At 45.6% G+C, this 23,649-nt stretch overlaps 1 protein-coding gene across 1 annotated transcript in view; it reads left to right on the forward strand.

Annotated features, from left to right (window-relative positions):
- Positions 1 to 5,712, forward strand: part of LOC138294073 (aquaporin-2-like) — a 40,052-nt gene extending 34,340 nt beyond the window's left edge. Inside the window, exon 4 of the mRNA XM_069233313.1 lies at positions 5,497 to 5,712. Within this exon, the coding sequence (XP_069089414.1) occupies positions 5,497 to 5,712 (216 nt within the window). The remainder of the gene's footprint in view (positions 1 to 5,496) is intronic.
- Positions 5,713 to 23,649: the final 17,937 nt, after the last annotated feature.

Raw genomic sequence — 23,649 nt, forward strand, 5'->3', positions numbered from 1 at the left:
GAGTTGTGGACATAAGTCCAAAAACTGTTTACGACATGCAGCTGTAGCAGGAGAGAAGTCTTGTTTGAAAAACACTTTATGACCTGACCATTGCAAAGAGCACACTTTTTTGGCTTCCAAGAGTATTTGCATCAAGTCAGTAAACTGTAGAAAGAGAATAATAATACCTCTAGGATGTGCACAAGGGCCAGTTGAAGTCTGTGGACCTAAATGATGTGCCCGTTGGATAGAGAGGGGAGAGGTAGAAGGCAAACGAAGAATTGAAGGTATTGCTGTTTGAAGAAATACAATCATGTTTGAGCCTTCTGGACCTTCTGGAATCCCAAAAAGGTGAAGATTGTTTCTCCTATTTCTATTTTCTAAGTTTTCTGTAATCCTTTTAAGTTGAGCTATGTCCTTGGAGATCTGAAGATTGACAGTGTTACAATCTTCAAGGTTACTGACTTTCTGTTCCTGAGTACAAATTAGTTGTTCGTGTTGGGACCATTTTTCCTCAATACTTTGCAAGAAGGAATTAGTGTCCATCATAAAGGGTTTAAGTGCATGCAATTCCTCCATGACATCACCTAGAGTAAGATGTGTAGGTGATTTTGAGGTCTTGGTTGGCCTTCTTGCCAGTTATATTTGCCTTGTTCTTATTCAAAGACTTTCCTATCTCTTTTTGTGTTTGCTCTTCCCTTGGAGCATGACTTCTTTATTACTCTTTTGATTGAATGATTTGTACTCATACACTGTTTACATTTAGGAAGCTACATTTTCCTTTTATCACTTCCTGGAAGTGCATCTATTTTCTTGCTTTCTTCCTCATGTGCTTGTTCTCCACTCAAACAGTCAGTCCTGTGCTCTGTGTTGCTACCTCTCCTTCCCCCATCTTGTGGCTTGCTTCCCTCACCCCTCTCTGTCCTTCTGTTTAAAAAAAAACATTTATGGATACACACCACCCTCCAACACCCGGCTCCTCCATTTATACCCTTCCCCTACTGATCTCTCATGCTGTCAACTTGCTGTTGTACACCTGCATAACATTACATTCTTCAATATGGAAGCACCAGTACTCATCTCAGAAATATTTGATCTTGGAATGATTCTTGACACAGTATAACAAAAATCATTGCAATATGCCTGTCAATGCTTGTGCACGCATGTTTATGCACAGTGGCTATGTTGCAAGTATACTTTAAAAAACTGTTCTTTGGTGGCCAGTCGTGCGTCTGTTCACATGCAATGATATCCATTTTGGAATGGTCCGGCCAAACAGTATGCCAATGCAAATGTTGGCAGGGCCTATAGGTCTGTGCCCATATATTAAAGGATGCCATATTGACTTTGCCAATGCTTGTTGCTCCTTTAGAGAGTGAGGTACTTTAAGTGGGTATTAGGAAGCACACAGAAACAATCTTAATGGTGCATGTGCTTATTTTACTGCAACATCTGAATCTGTCCATTTATATACACCTATTGCATGCAATTAAACTTTCTTCGGTTTCAGTACTTAACTATAAAAGTATGCAAATACATATATACAGGAAATCATCAATATTAAAATATGACATTAAAACACAGACTAAACAAAGATGATTAGTATGAGCTAAAGAAAGTTTTGATATATTTGTTTCAACCTTCTTAAATTTCATAGATAAGGAGATGGACACCAAATGCAAGGAAATCCTTTGTATTAGTCTCAAGGGTTCAAAATATTTTACCAATAATAATCTTTAATTTTTATAACAATAATTTTGACCACACTAACTCCGCTAATATTGTCCACCTCTTCAAAACCATTGATCCACTGACTATGAATTGATGTGGTGAAAAAATGCTGGAACATGTCTTTTTAGCCATATGACTTTGATATAAAAATCAACAACATGCTCTATAAGGTCTTCAACTACCTGTCCTAAGCCTACCAGCCTACCTCTTGCGGACAACTATTCTAATATGCACCAATTAACACTTGTAAAGAGATATTTTTATGATGCCCTCTGCTTTTTTAACCACAAAAATGTTACTGCCCCAGCCTTTAAAGGTAGGGAGTCTGTCACTGATTATAGCTTTATATCTTTATCTCAGGGCCCCTATTGTCTCTAGTGGCACTCACAGGTGCTGACATCTCGACCTTTAGTGACCTCGTCATCTCTGCCTCATGTCTATGATGAAATTAAGCAGTAATTGGATGCAGGTGCCCAGGAATCTAACTTCTAGCGAGGAAGGGAACAGATTGGAATGGACTAAAGTTGATGTTGATACCCTGCTTATTCCTCTGATTCGAGAAATCCCATGGGTTTTCCATGAGGGTCTCACAGATGACACCTGAGAGTGAGACCATGTTGAAGCATTTTGACTGTTTAAATCACAAGATAGTGTGCTCTTAAAAACAAATTCTTGTACTAGAAATAATAATACCAGGTTCTCAAAAACATGTTCAAAGGCAAATTGGGAATTTAGGCAGGCCCTGGCTAGGTCTCCTAGGGATCCTCATGGGATAATTAGGTGTAGGGCTATTTTTAATTTGGCCCTAAAAAATAGGAAGAGAGAGCTGTGGGAAGCAGCTTGGGATGACAGTTTGAGAGCTGGAGAATTGAAGAACCTAAGTCAGTTTTGGTCCATAGTGAACTCAGACTTCTTTAATTTGACTGAAGATCATAGTCTGGATCTCACTATTATGCCTACTGATTAGGTTAACCATTTCAAGGGTATCTATGACTCATCCCTTGCTACCTCGGTCTTCAATCTGACTGAGGTGACAGATGTCATAAACAACAGTCCCCCTTTAAAAGCACCAGGTCCAGATGGGGTCTCTATGAACCTTTTTAAGCACAATGTGGCTCTTTTGCCCCCCCCCAGTTACGAGGGTCCTAAATGCTGCAAGTTTTAGCTTTACACCTAGTTCATGGCACACTTCTATTTTCATCCCTGTTTTCAAAAAAGGCGATTGGTAGAAGGGTCCCCTATGCTACTGCTAAATCCCTCTTATCAATTCTGTATCTCAAGTTGCAGGATGGGTCATCTTGGAACACCTCATGTTTTGGACAAAGGAGAAGAGGATCCTATGTGATAGCCAATATGATTTTAGAACGGGATTAAGAACTATATAGCAGTGCCTCAGATGTCATCTCTTGGTGTAGAGATACACAGATATAGCAAGGGGTTTCCTCCACTTCACCTTTATGGACCTCAGTTCTGCCTTCCATTGCATTCATCTGGTGCAGCGGTGGTCTATATTTGACAAAATGGGTGTAGATTATGGGATCCTCTTATTCTCACAGTATTTGCATATTGACCTGAATGCTATGGTCCCTTGCAATAAGAAGAGGGAGTGTACCAATTTGTTTAATTTGGCCACTGGCATTATGCAGGGATGTGTGCTAGCATCAATTTCATTTTTTTATATATATAAATAATGTAGAATCTAGCCTTGTTAATCTTAATCTACGAATTCCAAGACCAATCCCTATACGTCTTTGTGCAGGTGACCCTGTGTAGATAGGCAGTAAAAGCAAATTCACTTATAAGCTTCTTGAAAGGTTTGTCTCTTTTATGGATCAGTGTGAACTGTGCACCAATTTTAGCAAGACTGTCATCATGGTAGTAAGACCTAACAAAGCTATGTCCAGGGATGTCTTAATCAAGGGCCAAAAAATAGTACAGGTAAAAGTTTTTTTTTTCGTGTTTAGGCCTCCTGTTTGACCACAAATTAAACGGTAATCCTCTATTATTGGCCAGAGAAAGTCCCCCCACCCCCAACACTTTGCTGTGTTCTTTAATTTTGCCAAGAGGCTCACTTAAACCTATGCTTTCTCTATATAAAGCAAAATGTATCAATGTAGCATTCTATGGGACATGAGTGTGGGGATATATTGATAGCAAATCTCTGCATACCGTTAAAAATAAATTCTGCTGCAGACTTTTCACGCTACCTCAATCAGTCCCACATTTTAGCTGTCAACATGAATTTGGGCTTAAATACATTTCAGATTACTTACTCCTGGCACCTTTAATTCTTCGATTTTTGTCTGATCTAATACTAGTGCTTCCCTGAACAGATTGATTATTTCTAACTTGATTAAGAAATATGTGTTTGGCAGATCTAGCTGGTTAGCCCCTATCAAGTGCATATGGGCTCTCATCGGAAGGCCAGAGATGTTCAACAGGCCTGAATTATTTACTTCTAGGGATTACATCTGGGCTAAGACCACTATTTTGAATTTAGAACTTGTGAACAGAAGGAGGGTTAGCTTTGTAAGCCCTTAGTTAAAGCACATTGGTTAATTAAAACTACTTTAGGGATCGAACTGTATCTTACATATGTTTTTAGCCCTTGGGATAGCTTTTTATTGGTAAGATTTAGAATGGGCACAGTTTACTATGTTTTAACATATCCAGTAGGTAGATATTCAGCTGCACTTGGCACTGTATGCAGAGCAATAATTGTGTCTCAGACTTTAATGAACTTTATGTTTTTTATACATTGCATACACAGCACCGGCGTCATTTTCTTATCCCTCTATTAAAGGTAGGCACATTTAAGCAGTGTAAGTCTACATTAACTTATGTTATGATGTTGCCTTCACCATTGGTTTCATATTCACTGGCCAGATTTTGAACTGCTGTGGTTAAAATTCGTAAATGTTATAATTTTTAAGATGTTTTTTCTTTCTGTTTTTTTTACAACACTCCTTGCAATTTTGGGAAATTTTAACAGGAAAAACTTTTCAATTAGTAGAACTTACATGGTGGACCCATGAGATTTTTGTTTGTTCACTGCTTATGTAGATGAGAAACACTGATTTAATTATATTTTAATATTTCATTCTGTACTGGGTTCTGTTCATATCATCCTAAAATCGATACGTTTGCTGCGCTCAATGTGTCTCAATTGCTAATCATCTTTGTTTAGTCCGTGTTTTAATCTCATATTTTTATAATGGTGATTTCCTGTATGTATGTATTAGTATACTTTTATGGTACTGTAACCGAATAAAGTGTATTGATTGACTCTTGCATGCAAATGGAAAGGAAGAGGGTATGGGTAAGTCATCTAAAGCCTTTTTTCCTAGTGCCACTTATGAGCGCTAAAATTCATAGAGAAAAGGTCAAATAAATATTAAATATTTGTTTTTAAATATATACATAATCACATTTCTCCGGTCCTCATTCCCAGATGCCCATTAATTAGATGGGAGAATACAAGGTATTTAGTATCTACTTCCATTACTCCCATTACTAGGCATCACAAGATTTTGGCTCTGCGATAATGCAAAAACAGTAACTGACTGATCCTTAATTGGTTCTGGTTCTCGAGCATTATCAGTGGACATTTGCACCTGCTTGAAACTGTCAGTGGAAACATTTTTGGTTTTACTTGGGACGGTCTCTGCGGTATCCCCCCAGGATACCACTTTGCCTGACTTATAATGGGGCATATGTAACTTGTGTTAGGTAAATTGTTATGCTTGGTGTGAATAACATGTAACCAAAGCCTCTCTGTTTCTACAGGTCTTCTGGGTGGGACCATGTGTTGGTGCGGTGCTGGCATCACTCATTTATAACTACATTCTATATCCCAACACAAAAAGTATGTCAGAACGACTGGCTATTCTAAGAGGAACTTTGGAGCCAGAGGAGGACTGGGAGGAGAGAGCCGAACACAGAAGATACTCAGTAGAGCTTCATTCTCCACGGACAACGCCCAATACGGCAGACAAAGTTTGACCTTTGGCCCTTAAAACAAGAGAAGCAACTCTTGAGGAATATTTGAGGAACAGGAAGTCTCATCGGGTGCTCCTTAGAAAGATCACAAAACATTTCAAGATCACAACTGCGTACGGACTTGAAATATGCAACGTGCCTCATTGCTTTAAGCCATGAAGGATGGCGTGACAGTAGACCCATTTCATAGGCCAAGTTTGAGGGCCAGAGATGAACTGTCAGTAAAATATATCATTTTCATTAAATTATAGGCAACGTAAAGATACATTATTATACACATTAAACTAATCTTAGTTGCAACCTAAATGTGAAACCGATAGCAAACGGTGTTTGTGCCGGATTTAGGAATATGCCGAGGGCACACATTGCTCATGATCCCGGAGTTTTGGAGGTGCAATTTCCTCCAGGTACCATTTGGATTCTGTGTGGCCAAAACATCGTGTAAAGTGGAATCAAGTTTAATTTTACAAGTCAGAATTACCGCTACCAGATCAGAATATAGGGTTCTGTGCTTCAAGAAAAGTATCACGTGCATTATGCTCACTTCTTGAAAATCTCTAGTTTTAATGCCTAGGTAGGGAATATGAGGATTGTTTTGTTCCATTATATAAAAAGTCTGAAGAAATATAAACGGATTTTGAGTTGAGCAAATGCAAATCCGTTCTAAAGGATGAAAGCAAAGTTTAGGCAAGACAAAATAGCCCACATAGGACTAAAGAGACCCTGCGAAGGGATTTTCAGGATATCATACATGTTCCTCCTGAAAGCCTATGGTGCTATTTCAAAGCATTTGTATGTTCACGTCTCATTTTATGACATTAACTCACAGCATCAACATTTAAATAGCCAAAAGTGATGCTTTTATCTACATAACAGTAATAGAGCAAACATGCTGACTGGGACAGTGTATTTTCAGACAAACTCTACAACAAAACATGCTGTGAAGCCAGCAACAGGCTGTACCAAATTGAGGTTGCCAGTCTCATAAAAAATTAGAAAGGAAAACATTGGCAGAGGCCTGTATCATTTAGTACTTGTCAGTAAGAATCCTTACAAATTGTTTTACTACTCCAGCCAATTAAAAGGGCACATTAAGCAAACTCTCAATAGCTCAAGCTCTAAAATTACATTCTTTTTTGTAGGCTTTACAATGATCAGATCATTTATTTTCTCATATTCTACGAATTCAGAGACCTTCTCCCACCCTTTGTTACTCTTACAGTCAAAATACTCTAGTGAATGTGCTTTAATTTTGCTTTCTGCCCTGTCTCCAGAGGTTCAAATTCTTTACTCTGGTGATCTGAATGTGAATATTAGTTAATTCCCTAGTTCTCTGTGCATTCCTGGTATCTTTAACAACAACGCCCAAGCCCTCCAAAGGTCTTCCCTTCATCTTAGCCATTGAATGTCAGCTTGACTCCTTGGGAAACCCCTTCTGCCATATTTAATTGTTTCAACATTGATGACACTTATGCCTCTGGAATTCATCAGTGTCAATCACTGCATACCCCATTGTCAGTTAAGGGAACATTATTTTCTATCAATGTGACACATCAGTGACTAGCACACCGGTGCTACCCCCTGCCCAACAGTTAGTTTCAACTTGGCTTTTAAGGATTGGGTGGACTATCTCTTCAATTCCTCATACATGTAGCTCTTTTCATTCACACCCATGATGAGAAACAGATTATCCCCAAGCAATACACGACAGAGAGTATGATACCTACCCACCAAAGTCTGTGAAATGGCAAAAGATCCATTGTACACACATGGAAAACACAGGTGAGGCAGGGATTCTAAACTCAGAACTAGCATTGAGGCCACTATGCATATGTCACCCACTACACACCCACACTTCATACAGGCTAGACAAGGGTTAAAGGCCCACCCCTTACAGAACACCTCTATCAGCGTGTCTACACCAATGTGATTTCAAAATGAAATTTCACAATGGGGAGTCCTTGGTGGATGAATCACAATAGTCTGCTGATGTCTGCATTTAGCTCCAAGGCATCAATTAATTGGTGAGCTCTGCACTATTCAATTACCAATTAGCACAATGTTCTGGGGTTAAATGAAGCTCAGCAAGCAAATAATGTCATTTTCTCGCCATTTGTCATTTGGAATTCTCTTATATTAGAGTCGGAAACCTTCATGATGCCACTCGTTTACAGGGTTCCCATTTCAATATCACATGCTAGTTATAAAAGACAGGCAGGTGGAAATAAAATTCAAGAATCTGGATACATCATGAGGTAACACTGTACCTTCAAGCTCAAGCCAGCTGTCACCAGGATCCAAATCTCTACTTTCCTGACCAGTGCTTAATTTGCACACAATAAAAATGCCAGGGACCCCGTTTGGAGGCCACTGCAGCTTGCACCAGCCACTGCCCCTGGCAGCACCACCATTGTGAGCACCAATACAACTACTAATCATCACACTCAAGTGTGACTATTCTAGGCGTCCAACACAAAAGGAATGCCTTGGGAGGCATGGATTACTCCTTTTTCATCTATATCGAATTAATAAAGACCTGTTGTTGTGCTTGTTTTCAGTGCCACCATGTAGCAGACTGTCATAAGTGCTGGGTGTTGTCAATTAAATGCCTATGCCAAGACGCTGGAACTCACAGGCTCAAATAAGCACTGGCTAACACTGTCATTAATGGAAATAGGATATAATTTTTGTACTGACTGGCGCTTAAAGTCATAACATAAAAGAAACGCTATTTACATATTTTTTCAGCATCGTAAACTAATTGAGACACATTTGTCAACATGTCTTCTGTTGGATGATCAATAATGTTTTTTTCACTGTTATAGAACCCAAACCCATGAACGGCTAAGTGACATCGCATCATTCATAAGTCCACCGTCCTATTTAAATATTACCATATTGTCAATGATCTACAACTGCTGTTCTGGGTATGGTGCATTAACGGAAACAAAATAGCTGATTTAAACAAAATATCTATAACAACCCTGTTGTAAGTACATCTGAATCTTAAGAACACCTTCTTCATTGTAAAATAAATAATGCAGTGGCTCATGGATAGATAAAGCTTGAATATCAAACAGACATAAGACATGATTCCAATGACTACAGTGGCTAAAATCCCACCTGTTTTTATATTGTTTTAAATGTTTTTTTTAAATTTCAATAAACATATTGAAATATAAAAACCTCTAACCTCTCACATGTTTATAGGCTTGAAAATGGGATCTATGAGATTTGCCAACAATATATGCAGTTTACAGGATGGAACTGTATTTGTACTGCACGAGAAAGTGAGGGTAGGATGGGCATGCGCTTGCCTTGTAAGTCCGTCCGTCCAGGAATTCATGGCTAACAAATTTCAGGTAGAATAGTTTTTATACTTTTTTTCACCGGACTCATTTTCAATTAATTCACTTGTCATGAGAAGCACATATGTATGTGGAGAGGAGATCATAATATCTGAAGAACAAATCCTTTAGCTCTTCTCCTAGCTATTAGGAATGGGTCACAAGGATGATCGATCTTTCTGCTGACTTTGACATCTTTTTTAACACTTGCCCCCCCACTCAGATACCTCATTATAACTTTGGCGGTAACTGCCGCCTACCGCCACGGCGACGGCCGCCAACATGCCACGGCCGTGACTACCAGTCGTCTACGCGTATTGTGACTGTAAACGGTATTCTGCCAGAAGGCTGGCAGAATACTGCCGACGGTCATGGCGGCGGACGGCGGTAAGGCGGCGCTGCTGACAGCAGCACCGCCACACCAGCAAAACACTGCCGACCATATCATGACCAATGATACGGCCTGGCGGTGTTTTGCTCGCTGACGCTGCTGCTGACAGCAGCGCTGCGGGCCGTCTCCAGCCGGAGGACCCCCTGCAAGCAGGTAAGTCAGGTTCTCCAACAGGAGAGGGGTTGGGGTGTTGTGTGTATGTGGGGGGGTCTTGTGTGTATATGGCGGGTGTTGTGTGTATGTGGGGGTGTGTGTGTATGTTTTGGTATGCATGCATGCGGATGTGAGTCGCGTTGAATGAGTGCGTGAATGACTGAATGTGAGCGTATGCTGTGAATGCGTGTGTGCGACAAAGTATGTTGGTGTGTGTTGCGGTGTGTGGATATGTATGTAGGTATGCGTGTGTGCATGTGTGTATATGGGTGCGAGTGTGTACATGTGTGGGGGTGCAAGAGGGAGGGGAAGGGTGGGGGAGGACGCTGGGCAGGGAGGCGGGGGAGACCCCTATCAGTGCCAGTGAAGGGATTCCCTGGCACTGCTAGTGCCTACCGACACGGTTTTCGTGGCGGTAAGATTGGCACGAAAACCATGGCGGTAGGCCCGGTCGTAATTCAGAGGGTGGGATTGTGATGGCCACTGGGCTGGCGACCGAAGTCTCCAGCCCAGCGGCCATTACCACCCTGGTGGTCGGTGTGTTAAAGTGGCTGTCTGTGATGGCGGTTACCGCCAGGGTCAAAATCTCTTTTTTTTTTTACCGCCGGCCTGTTGGTGGTATTAACGCCACTTTAATACTGACCGCCCGGGTCATAATGAGGGCCTATGTCTTACCATGATCAACTCAAGTGTTAGCAGCCCATGATTTACCCATTCAATGACTTTGAGATTCTTCGTGTACAGATGTGGCGAAGAGATTGCCAAGGCTGTGTCTATCCATCTCTTGGACTATTGAATGGATTTTGTGATCTTTTCATTGGTTAGTCCTATCTCTTGCCTCAGGGACTCTGAGGTTACGTACAGCAGAATGCAGTACTATACAAAAACAAAAGATCAAATCCAATAAAACAAATCAATACAATAAAGTAAGTGAAGATTATATTCAACTCTTACAATAATCATGCACGGGTCTGTGCTACAGCACCACAACACATTCACAACTCAATATGCAAATAGCACCCAAATCTGCATACAAGTGTCTTCTCTGAACAAAAACTGCAGGGTGAAACACTTCTTTAAATATCTGGTTAATCCTACGGCTTTTTCCCTGATAGTAAACCTGGCAAAAACACAGTTATTCCTCCTTTACAATGCATTTTCTGTGCTGCTAGTAAAAATGACTCGCAGCAATTCTCATGTGCATATTCCCCACACTGATACTTACATGATAATTAGATGACGTTAAACGTCCACCTAGCAATAGGTGCTCGAAATGCCTTCTAACCACATAATTTCCTTTGTAGAATTTTACCTTTCTTGCGCACAAGAGATATCTGTTTGTTGGTCTTGGCGTTAGTACGTTTGCACAACAACACACATTGTTTTTAATCAAACGTGCCTTTTTTAGGTCAAGCGTAAGCGTTTGACCTTGTGTATACTCTTAGTATACTTCCTATAGCTTAAAGTGATTTCATTTGTTGGTTGCAATGTCCTTTAAAAATTCTTGCTCGCAAGAGGTCAGTTCTGCCTTTTTCTCCCTCCTTTTTCTGTTTCAGAGCAGTGACTAAACTACTGTATTATTCCACTTTGGTTTCTTTATCTGTTGCTGTGACAGACTATTTTTGTTATTTCCTTGACGCTCCCTGTTCACTGTGGGTGTTTTAGGCTGGTAGCTGCCTGCATTTTATTGCAGCATTCTGTTCCTCCCTTCTCCTCCCATGTCTCTGACATTTGTTTGGGCTTTATTCCAGTGTTGTCCTCGTTTACCTCTGGCTCCTAAAATAAGCTTATTTTACTAAAGAAACATCTTGTCCTTTAGCTCACTGCTCACCAGCCACAATATGCCCTTTTTGGTAGAATGTAGCTAAATCTAGAAGCAATGATGTGAAACTTGCTTAGCCTCGCATTGCATCTCGAGTCTCTGTCTCTAGGGCCCCTCCCTCCCAGCATTCACTCCATGGCACACAGGGCATTGCTTTATCTCCTTTATTTGGGGCACAAATATTCTCAGGCTGCTCTTCTATTGTTAACTTCATTAAAACTTTGTTGAAATGGGAGACAAGAACACTTGCAATACTTCAGTCTGTTAAAATAAAAATAAAATACTTTTCCAGCCTTATTTTCCAGTTTTTGTTCAGATGTTTACTCAACTCGAGGTTGTCATCGGTTATCAGTGATTTCTGATGTCAGTAGCCGCCAGTGACCACCAAAACGTGGCAGGAAAAGACAAAATTATGATACAGGGTTGACCAGTTTATGTGGCAAGAAAAGTCAGTTTCTGAATTTACAAAGCCAATAGCTGTAACTCAAGAAAATGTGAGATCTAGTGCATTGCAAATGCTTGTCTCACCACTAATGGCTACTATGTACCTAGCCAAATACTGTCTCTATTTCTGCAAAGTATTGTGACTCACCAAATCATGACTTTCATATTATTAAAATAAATGGAAGATAACCATTCCCTAGGTTCACCTTTACACTGTATTTATGTGTTTTCTCAATGATAGCTTTGATTCCTTACACAGCACTTACTCGCTGTGATTCCACTGGTGCTGGTCTAGCAATGTAGGACTCTGCAAGATCCTCTTGGAGGTAGAGGATTAGGGATCTGCATTTTCAAATCAAATTAAAAACATTATTAAAGCTTGCTACTCACCCGTGAGGGTCTCAAGGCGCTAGGGGAAGGGGGTTACTGCTACTCGAAGAGCCAGGTTTTGAGCTGCCTCCGGAATGCAAGGTGGTCCTGGGTGGTCCTGAGGTTGCCGGGGAGGGAGTTCCATGTCTTGGCCGCCAGGTGGGAGAAGGATTTCCCTACTGCCGTGGTGCGGTGGATGCGAGGGACGGTGGCGAGTGCGAGGTTGGCGGAGCGAAGTTGACGGGTGGGCGTGCAGAAGCTGAGGCGACGGTTGAGGTATTCGGGTCCCTTGTAGCGGAGGGCTTTGTGTGCATGGGTGAGGAGCCGGAAGGTGATCCTTTTGTTGACGGGAAGCCAGTGCAGGTGTCTCAGGTGGGTGGAGATGTGGCTGTTGTGGGGTATGTCGAGGACGAGGCGGGCGGAGGCATTTTGTATTCGCTGCAGACGTTTCTGGAGTTTAGCGGTGGTTCCTGCATAGAGGGTGTTTCCGTAGTCCAGGCGGCTTGTGACGAGGGCGTGGGTCACAGTTTTTCTGGTGTCGGCGGGGATCCAGCGGAAGATCTTTCGGAGCGTGCGGAGAGTGAGGAAGCAAGAAGATGATACGGCGTTGACTTGTTTGGTCATGGTGAGAAGCGGGTCCAGGATGAATCCGAGGATGCGTGCGTGGTCTGAGGGGATAGGTGTGGTGCCTAGGGCCGTGGGCCACCAAGAGTCGTCCCAGGCGGACGGGGTGTTTCCGAGGATGAGGACTTCCATTTTTTCTGAGTTCAGTTTCAGACGGCTGAGTTTCATCCATTCTGCGACGTCTTTCATTCCATCTTGCAGGTTGGTCTTGGCGCTGGTGGGGTCCTTGGTGAGGGAAAGTATCAGCTGAGTGTCGTCGGCGTAGGAGGTGATGTTGATGTTGTGTTTGCGTACGATGTCGGCGAGGGGGCTCATGTTGACATTGAAGAGAGTCGGGCTGAGCGAGGAGCCTTGTGGGACGCCGCAGATGATCTCGGTGGGGTCTGAGTGGAACGGAGGGAGGTAGACTCTTTGGGAGCGGTTAGAGAGGAAAGAGGTGATCCAGTCCAGGGCCAGTCCTTGGATACCGATGGAGCGCAGGCGGGATGTTAGGGTTCGGTGGCAGACGGTGTTGAAGGCAGCCGAGAGGTCGAGGAGGATGAGGGCAACTGTTTCTCCGTTGTCCATCAGAGTTCTGATGTCGTCTGTGACTGAGATGAGGGTGGTTTCTGTGCTGTGGTTGGCTCGGAATCCGGACTGGGAGGGGTCGAGTAGGTTGTTGTCTTCAAGGAAGTTGGTCAGTTGCTTGTTGACGGTCTTCTCGATGACTTTGGCAGGGAAGGGGAGGAGCGAGATGGGGTGGAAGTTCTTCAGGTCGCTGGGGTCCGCCGTAGGTTTCTTCAGGAGGGCGTTGACTTCCGCGTGTTTCCAGCTCTCGGGGAAGGTGGCAGAAGCAAACGAGCTGTTGATGATGGTCTGGATAAGAGGGGCGATGATGTCGTCGGCTTTGTTGAATATGAAGTGTGAGCAGGGGTCCGAGGGGGCACCGGAGTGGATGGAGTTCATGGTAGCTTTGGTCTCCTCCGCGCTGATGTGAGTCCAGGCGTTGAGGGTGATGGCTGGGGTTGTAGGTTCTGTGGTGGTTGGCTGGGTCTGGTGTCCGAAGCTGTCATGTAGGTCGGTGATCTTATGATGGAAGAAGGTAGTAAGGGAGTTGCAGAGGTCTTGTGAGGGCGTGATGGAGTTGGAGTTGGCGTTAGGATTGGAGAGCTCTTTGACGATGTTGAAGAGTTCTTTGCTGTTGTGAGTGTTCTTGTCCAGTCTGTCTGTGAAGGAAGTTCTTTTGGTGGTGCGGATCAGCTGATGGTGTTCGCAGGTGGCGTTTTTGAGGACAGACATGTTTTCTGCGGTGTGGTCTTTGCGCCAGGCTTTCTCGAGGGTACAGCAGTTTTTTTTAGATTCCTTGAGGGTGTCTGTGAACCATTGAGGTTTCCTGGTGCTGGTCTGTCTTGGGAGGCATCTGAGGGGTGCGAGGTTGTCCGCGCAGATGGTGATCCAATGAGTGAGGCTGAGGGCTGCGTTGTTGGGGTCGGTGGAGAAGGTGGGTTGGTTGTCGCTGAGAGTGGAGAGAAGCTGTTCCGTGGGGATTTTGATCCAATGTCTGCGTGGGATGGGTTGTGTGCGGAGGTGGAGAGTCTTGCGTCTGAAGGTGAAGTGGACAAATCTGTGGTCGGTCCAGTGTATTACAGAGGAGTGGCTGAAGGATACGTGGTTAGTGGCGGAGAAGATGGGGTCGAGCGTGTGTCCGGCGATGTGGGTGGGGGTGTCCACCAGTTGCTTGAGACCGAGGTTGGCGAGCAGGGTGGTGGTGTTGGGGTCGTTGTTCTGCTCCAGGTGGAAGTTGAGGTCTCCGAGGAGGATGTAGTCCGGCGAGGCTAGGGCGTGCGGGGAGATGAAGTCAGTGATGGATTCGCTGAAGAGGGCGCGTGGTCCAGGGGGTCTGTAGATGAGAGTTCCTCTGAGGGTGGTCCTGGGGTCGGTGTGGATCTGGAAGTGCATGTGTTCGGCGGCGAGGGGGGTGTCTTCGGTGGAGGTGGTGACGTTGATGGAGTCCTTGAAAACGATGGCAATTCCTCCACTGACTTGGTTGGTGCGGTCTCTCCTGGTGATCTTGTAGCCGTCGGGGATGACTATGGCGATGTCGGGGGCCGAGGAGGTGTTCATCCAGGTCTCAGTGATGAAGGCGACGTCCGGTGCGGTGGAGTCCAGGAAGTCCCATAGTTCAATGGCGGGTTTGTGGAGGGAGCGTGCGTTGATGAGGATACATTTGAGATGATTATTGGCGCGTGGGCTGGCGGGCGTGGTGCAGTCGCGGTCGAAGGTGTGCTTGCAGGTTAGGCATGTGAAAGGTCCATGAGTGCGTTTTGTGTTGGCTTGGAAGCAGGTTCTAGAGCGTCCCGGGTTGAGAGCGTGGATGGTGGTGGGGTCGTAGCGGCGCTGCGGGGTTTGGGAGTGCTGGGGGCCAGGGGTCGTGGCGCTGGGCGCGGTCCAGGCGTGGACGGGCGCAGACGGGCTTGCCTTTGGTGCGCCCGCTGCGCGCGGCCACGCAGCGGCCGCAATAAGAGGGAGGAGGGGGGAGGAGGGGGAGGGGTTAGCTGGGGTTGGGAGGGGGGGCGACGAATGGGAGCAGGGGGGGCGGGGCCGAGCGGGAGAGCAGAGGGCGGGGGGGTCAGGTAGAGGGGAAGGGAAAGAAGATAGGGAAGGGGGGATTACAGAGGAGGAGAGGAGTCAGGAAGAAGAGAGGAATAGAAGAGGAAGGAGAGAAGACCACAGAAGAAGAGGAGAGACGAGTCCAGAAGAAGAGGAGAAGACCACAGAAGCGGAGGAGAGAAGAGTCCGGAAGAAGAGGGGAGACGAGTCCAGAAGAAGAGGAGAGAAGAGTCCAGAGGAAGAGGAGAGAAGAGTCCAGGAGAAGAGGAGAAGACCACAGAAGAAGAGGGGAGAGGAGCACAGAAGAAGAAAAGAAGAAAAGAACATGCAAGGACAGGGTGCAGAGGAGGAGAAGAGCACAGAAGAACACAGATGAAGAAAAGAAGAAAAGAACACGCAAGGACGGGGTGCAGAGGAGGAGAAGAGCACAGAAGAACACAGATGAAGAAAAGAACACGCAGGATGGGGTGCAGAAGAAGAGAAGAACACAGATGAAGAAAAGAAAACGCAGGATGGGGTGCAGAAGAAGAGAAGAACACAGATGAAGAAAAGAACACGCAGGATGGGGTGCAGAAGAAGAGAAGAACAAAGATGAAGAAAAGAACACGCAGGGTGGGGTGCAGAGGAAGAGAAGAACACAGAAGAGGAGCAGAGCACGAGGAAAAACACAGTGATGAAGAAGAGAAAGAAGAGAAGAACACAGAGGAAGAGCAGAGCAGGAAGAAAACGTGGTGAGGAGGGAGAGATAGAAGAGAAGAACACGGAGGAACAGCGGAGCAGGAAGAAAATGCGGTGAAGAAGAGGAGCGGGACACAGAGGAAGAGCAGAACACGAGGAAAGTGCGGTGAGGAGGAAGAAAGGGACACAGGAGAAGAGCAGAGCCGGAGGAAGATGGCTACCAGAGGGAGGAGCAGAAAAGCAAAGGGAGATGGACAGAGAGAGGACAGCAGAGGTACGAAGAAAAAGATGGAGGACAGAGCAGAAGACAGAAGTTCAGAAAAACACAGGTGAGTAACGAGGGGTTGGGCGGGGGGAGTACTTACGGTTTAGCTGGTCTTGCTGGGAGGTGGCAGGAGCCTGGGCAGGTGGAGCTGCAGCGGCGGGGGAAGGGACCTACCCTAGGGTCAAGGGTCGCTAACTCTGCCGCGCAGCAGCCGCCATAAGAGAGAGGGAGGGGGGAGGGGTTAGCGGGAGGCGGGGCGACAAATGGGAGCAGGGGGGCGGGCCCAAGTGGGAGAACAGAGGGCGGGGGGTCAGGTAGAGGGGAAGGGAAAGAAGATAGGGAAGGGGGATTACAGAGGAGGAGAGGAGTCAGGAAGAAAAGAAGAGAGGAATAGAAGAGGAAGGAGAGAAGACCACAGAAGAAGAGGAGAGACAAGTCCAGAAGAAGAGGAGAAGACCACAGAAGCAGAGGAGAGAAGAGTCCGGAAGAAGAGGGGAGACGAGTCCAGAAGAAGAGGAGAGAAGAGTCCAGAGGAAGAGGAGAGAAGAGTCCAGGAGAAGAGGAGAAGACCACAGAAGAAGAGGGGAGAGGAGCACAGAAGAAGAAAAGAAGAAAAGAACACGCAAGGACGGGGTGCAGAGGAGGAGAAGAGCACAGAAGAACACAGATGAAGAAAAGAAGAAAACAACACGCAAGGAAAGGGGTGCAGAACAGGAGAAGAGCACAGAAGAACACAGATGAAGAAAAGAAAACGCAGGATGGGGTGCAGAAGAAGAGAAGAGCACAGATGAAGAAAAGAACACGCAGGATGGGGTGCAGAAGAAGAGAAGAACACAGATGAAGAAAAGAACACGCAGGATGGGGTGCAGAAGAAGAGAAGAACACAGATGAAGAAAAGAACACGCAGGATGGGGTGCAGAGGAAGAGAAGAACACAGAAGAGGAGCAGAGCACGAGGAAAAACGCGGTGAGGAAGAAGAGAAAGAAGAGAAGAACACAGAGGAAGAGCAGAGCAGGAAGAAAACGCGGTGAGGAGGGAGAGGTAGAAGAGAAGAACACAGAGGAAGAGCGGAGCAGGAAGAAAATGCGGTGAAGAAGAGGAGCGGGACACAGAGGAAGAGCAGAACACGAGGAAAGTGCGGTGAGGAGGAAGAAAGAGACACAGGAGAAGAGCAGAGCCGGAGGAAGATGGCTACCAGAGGGAGGAGCAGAAAAGCGAAGGGAGATGGACAGAGAGAGGACAGCAGAGGTACGAAGAAAAAGATGGAGGACAGAGCAGAAGACAGAAGTTCAGAGAAACAGAGGTGAGTAACGAGGGGCTGGGCGGGGGAAGTACTTACGGTTTAGCTGGTCTTGCTGGGAGGTGGCAGGAGCCTGGGCAGGTGGAGCTGCAGCGGCGGGGGAAGCGACCTACCCTAGGGTCAAGGGTCGCTCATTTTGGGCTCGATGCACTATCTATCCAGACCTGGAAGTTGCCACTGACAGTAGCTCACAGTCTCATCACCAGGTCCTGCTCACCAGAAGCTGGCCCCTATATTGAGCTCCCAGCACAGCTCCACTTGCCACAGAGAAGAGTGACTACATACAGTGCTAGAACACCACTGGTTGTGATCCCTCTCCACTGGAGCAACTTGACCAACATTTAGATAGAGGCAAGCAGGTTCACAGGCGGCTGTTATTACAGCAAGTTATCTGTGAATTAGTACATGAAGAGTCCAAGGTCCTGAATGGGATACAGCTAGTGTGGCTTTCAGAATACGAAAACAGCTACTTACCTAAAGCTACAGTTATGTAGAGTTAGTATCTTCCATAGATACACATGCTTCAATCATGCGCTATAATGGAGCTAGATGGGCCCACAGTGGTATTTAGCAGTAACAAGGAATCCAGGTAGAAAACATCACAAAACAGTCTTAGTTAAGTATCCTATTTACTTCATAAAAGAATACCCAAACTTCAGCCAATGAGGTGAGACCACCTTAACCACCAATTCCCCTTCAGGCTAGAATAGCTCAGATTTCTATTGCAATGTGAAGACGCTTATGACTGGGAAGGAATGAGGACCACATGCAACCTACGAAAAATACCAACTAGGGAGAATTGTAGTTATATGTATGTAACTTGTTTCTTTACCAGGATTGAATATTTCATAGATTCACACACTGGAATCAGAGAAGCAAGCAGTATTCATTTCATAATATACTTCAGCAAGAATTAATACATCAATACAGCCATTTAGGGGCTATATATAGATATGGAAAGAGGCTTACCTTAACGAAACAGGTGGTGTAAGATTGCTTGGCCACTGCTGATTCTATGTGAGGACCGGAGGCTCCGATTATGCTTTCTCTTTCTTTACTGACTTAAACAGCAGCCAATCAAATACAAGCAACAGAAAAAACAACACCACCCAGGATGCCTAACATCCTGTCACATGGTCCAATCACCATCCATGTCCTCTGCTATGAGTCACTTCCTATTTCTTTGCTGCTTCGCAGCAGATAAGTACACGTTTATTTTCTCTCTCGTATTCTGTAAGATTTATGAGTGTTTAAACTGTAAAAATTGCCCGGTTAAGCGTTGCGACTCAGCGCGCTTTCGATATATTTGTTTAAGCGCCCTCACTCTTCGTATTATTGCTGTTTTGCCAAAAAGATTCAGCCCAACTTGTTTGTGGAGCGGAAGCGGGAGTGGAGCTGCTCTCAGGCAGTCTCCTTTCTATTTTTGGCACGCACACGCACGTGCACGCCTTATCGAGCCGATCTCCTTCCAGTTTTGGAATCGATCGGCTCGTGTGTGCTTAGGCTCGTCTGTGCCTTCCCCTACAACTAAAATCTTGCTCCCTGATGCCCAGCAGATTTCTGACTGGATTGTAAAATATCTATCAGGCTGCTGCCTAGAGTGCCTTTCAGGCTGCTCCCTCCACACTTTAATTTAAGGGCTTCTTTTTTCCTTGCTTGAACTTGGGGTTTTTGCACTCCCCCTGTTGGATTCCTGTTTTAAAAAAATTCTCCTCAATACTGTTGTTACTCTATATTAACCATGGCTCAATGGGATGAACAAGAAGCTGAGTACTATACAGAGGAGTTGGGCAATCAACTTGAAGTTGATCTGGTGGAAGCCCTTGATACCAGGGTCCAACAATCAGTAAATTATGCTCTAGTGAGAGCTCTGGACCTATTTTCAGGGCAAATATTTGACTTCGCTCGATCACAGGGTTGGACTCAGGGACAACAACCTCAACACGAACCTAAAAAAGTAAAAGACAAAACAAAAAATCTGGGATCTGGAGCAGAGGTCAGTGGTGTCCATGCTGACGTTTTCGAGAAACTGCGTAAAAAACGCAGTGGCGAACATAATTACAGTTCAAAAAAAGGAACCACCCTTTCTACCTCTTCCTCTGATAAGAATTCCTCCTCTGACGATTCAGATGATTCTGATGTTCCTGTACCGAGTAAGAAAAGTAAGAAAGTGCCCCCTCCGTTCCAGGTTTTGGACTTTGATCCTACGGAAATCATTCACCCCAGGTCCTCCAATTGGGTTCCCCCTCCCGAAGTAGCACAATATGTTCAAGCCAATTTGCGAAAAGGTTTCGATAAAGAAGTTAGGTCACGCTTGAAAGCGGAGTGTCCCAACCTGACCTGGAGGGCAAGGTTTCTGATACTCCAGAGATAGACCCCACCATGGTCACCTTCATGAAACAATTCTCTAAGGATCCCAAAAAAGGTTTAGACCGCTCCTGGCGTAGTTGCCAAGACAAACTGTTGGATCTTTCAGGACCTTTGACTAAGATCCTTGAGTTGGCATATGTAGCCAAGGAATCTGGTTCTCCGGTGGACACCGATGTCCTTATCGGATGGGCACACAGAGCTGTGTGCCTATTAGGAAACTCTAACTGTGCCATTTCAGCAGAACGAAGGAAATCTGTGCTTATGCGCATTGATCCCAAATTATCGGATCTTGCGTCCTCAGAAGCAGGACCTTCGGCTGAGGGACTTCTCTTTGGATCCTCATTTATCAAAGACTTAGCCAAGTTCTGCTCCACTTTTTCTTCCCTTGACAAAGCACAAATATCACTCAAGAAGGTTTTCAAACGAGGCCTTTTTGGCAGGGGCTGTCGTTACGGGGGATGTATGTCCGGCCGCTGCTCCTTTAACATTCCCCAAAACTACTACCCAAGAGGCAGAGGTGGCTGGTACGGAGATCAAGACTCCACCTTCTACCCCACGCGACACAGAGGGGGTCGACCCCGTTTCCGCAGGGGTCATTGCAGAGGGCAACAAGGAGCCATTCAAGACTCAAGTTTCACAGGTGAGCATTATTCATTTTTCTCAGGTCAAACTTGGGGGCAGAGTAGCATCTTGCTTGGCAAACTGGAAACGGATATCCAGAGATCCATGGGTTCTCCAAACAGTAGAGGGATTTCGACTGGAGTTAGTCAGTACTCCCAAACAACTCTCCCCTCCGTTACTAATGTGTTTTTTTTCCCCAAGCAAATCAAGATTTTATAGACAAAGAAGTGCAAGCTCTCTTAGACAAAGGGGCCGTACAATTTGCTTCCCCTCATCCTTTCGGTTTCCTCAGTCCTATTTTTGTAGTAGACAAGAAAGGAGGCGGTCACCGCTTAGTCTTGAACCTAAAGGATTTCAATCAGTGGATCCTATACAGACACTTCAAGATGGAGGGTATCCACATGCTAAGGGACATCCTGTTAGAAGGGGATTGGATGGTTCGTCTGCCTATTTGTCGATTCCAATTTTTCCTCCCACAGGAGATTCCTACAATTCCAGTGGACGGGTCAGTGCCTGGAGTTCCTGGCACTCCCATTCGGTCTATCGTCAGCCCCTTGGTGCTTCACGAAGCTACTGAGACCAGTGATGGAATGCCTCAGAACCAAGGGAGTCAGATTGATTATATATCTGGACGATATTCTGCTCATGGCTCAGTCCCCTCAAGTCCTAATCTCGCACTTGAATTGGACCATCAGTCTCCTGCAAGATTTAGGTTTCCTGATCAATGTACAGAAGTCATTGTTGAAACCTTTGCAGGTAAGAGAGTTCCTGGGATTCCAGATAAATTCCACTTTATCTCAACTTCTTCTTCCCTCTCAGAAGATACGCAACATCAAGAGGGAATTGAGATTGGTTTTAGCCTGCCAGACCGTCTCATGGAGGACTATAGCCAGAGTAGTGGGCTAACTATCTTCATCTATTCAGGCGATATTCCCTGCATCCCTACATTATCGAGCACTTCAAAGACTCAAGATCAGGCATTTGCAACAGGGTTTGAGTTACTCAGAACAAATCCCTTTGACTACCGAAGTAAGATCGGAAGTTCAGTGGTGGCTTCATCACATGGAAGCTTGGAATGGCAGGGCGATTTTCGGCTCTCGCCCGGAGGTAGTGATAGAATCTGATGCTAGCAGATGGGGTTGGGGAGCTCGTTGCAACTCCCTAGTGACGGGGGGCAGATGGTCAGAATGGGAACAATACCTTCACATCAATTGCCTGGAACTTCTAGCGGGTTCCTTTGCCATAAAGAGCCTCTCCCTGCAGAAAACAGATTGTTGCATACTATTACGGATGGACAATGTATCAGCAGTAAGGTATGTCAACAAATTGTGAGGCACGGAGTCCAGAATCCTGGCGGAGATTGCCAAGGATTTCTGGCATTATTGCCTAACTCAGCGATTAGTAGTCATAGCGGAATACCTGCCTGGGGACCAGAATATCATAGCAGACTGGAATTCCAGATACCTATCAGACTCCAGCGACTGGAAGTTGGATCCCCTGATTTTTGCTCAGATAGTCAGGGAATGGGGCAATTGCGAAGTGGACCTGTTTGCCTCCCGGCTCAATTGCCAAATTATTATTTTTTACAGTTGGCATCCAGACCCTTATGCATTAAAGACAGAGATGCCTTTCTTCAGGACTGGTCCCAATTTCGAGGTTATGCATTTCCTCCTTTTCTGATGATTGCCAGAGTTTTGTCTCAAGTGCGGAGACAGAAAACAGAGATTGTTCTGGTGACTCCGTTTTGGAGAGCACAGCCTTGGTTCCCCAGTGCTCTTCATTTAGCCTGTGCCTCTCCTCTTCTGATTCCTCCTCGTCCGAATCTTCTCTTGAGTCCAGAGGGCCTTAAACATCCACTGATCTTGTCAGAGAAGTTAACTCTTCTAGTCTGGTTAATTTCAGGTCGAGATGGAGTACCCCAGATGTTTCGCAACAAGCTGCGGAGTACATTAAACAGGCCTGGGCCAGTAGTACCCATAAGAGATATGATTCAGCCTGGCGCAGATGGTCTAGTTGGTGTAATGGAAGGGGTGCCAATCCAGTGGAAGCACATATTGGTTTGATTGTTAACTTTCTAGCAGAACTAGCTAGTTCGGGTTTAGCTTATCGGACGATCAACAATTTTAGATCTGCTATTTCAGCAGGACATTCCCAGTTAGAAGGTAAGCCCATTGGAGAACATCCACTAATTTGCAAGCTTTTGAGGGGTATACGTCTTTCAAAACCCCCTCAAGCTAAATATACTGTGTTATGGGATGTTAGCATTATTTTAAAATTCCTAGATTCTTGGCCCACCAACAGGTATTTGTCTCGCAAGCAACTTTCAGCTAAACTGACCATGCTTTTATGCCTTATCTCTTGCAAAAGAGTTTCTGACGTCAGAGCCTTAGATTTAGCAGGTAGAACCTTTTCACCAGAAGGAGTCTCCTTTTCGGTGACAAGAAGAACTAAAACAAATTGCAGGTCAGTATCCTATCCAGTTTATACTGAAAATTCGAAATTATGGGGGTGATTCTAACTTCGGCGGGCGGCGGAGGCCGCCCGCCGAAGTTCCCCCACCAAAATACCGCTCCGCGGTCGAAAGACCGCTGAGGGTATTTTGGGATTTGCCCTGGGCTGGCGGGCGGCCGCCAAAAGGCCGCCCGCCAGCCCAGGGCAAATCAACCTTCCCACGAGGACGCCGGCTCAGAATTGAGCCGGCGTAGTGGGAAGGTGCGACGGGTGCAGTGGCACCCGTCGCGTATTTCAGTGTCTGCACAGCAGACACTGAAATACTTTGTGGGGCCCCCTTACGGGGGCCCCGCGGCACCCCCTACCGCCATCCTGTTCCTGGCGGGAGTCCCGCCACGAACAGGATGGCGGTAGGGGGTGTCAGAATCCCCATGGCGGCGGAGCGCGCTCCGCCGCCATGAAGGATTCTGCAGGGCAGCGGGAAACCGGCGGGGGACTGCCGGTTTCCCGCATCTG

The sequence above is a fragment of the Pleurodeles waltl genome, chromosome 4_2, assembly GCF_031143425.1.
Source record: "Pleurodeles waltl isolate 20211129_DDA chromosome 4_2, aPleWal1.hap1.20221129, whole genome shotgun sequence".
In the NCBI taxonomy this organism is placed as follows: domain Eukaryota; kingdom Metazoa; phylum Chordata; class Amphibia; order Caudata; family Salamandridae; genus Pleurodeles; species Pleurodeles waltl.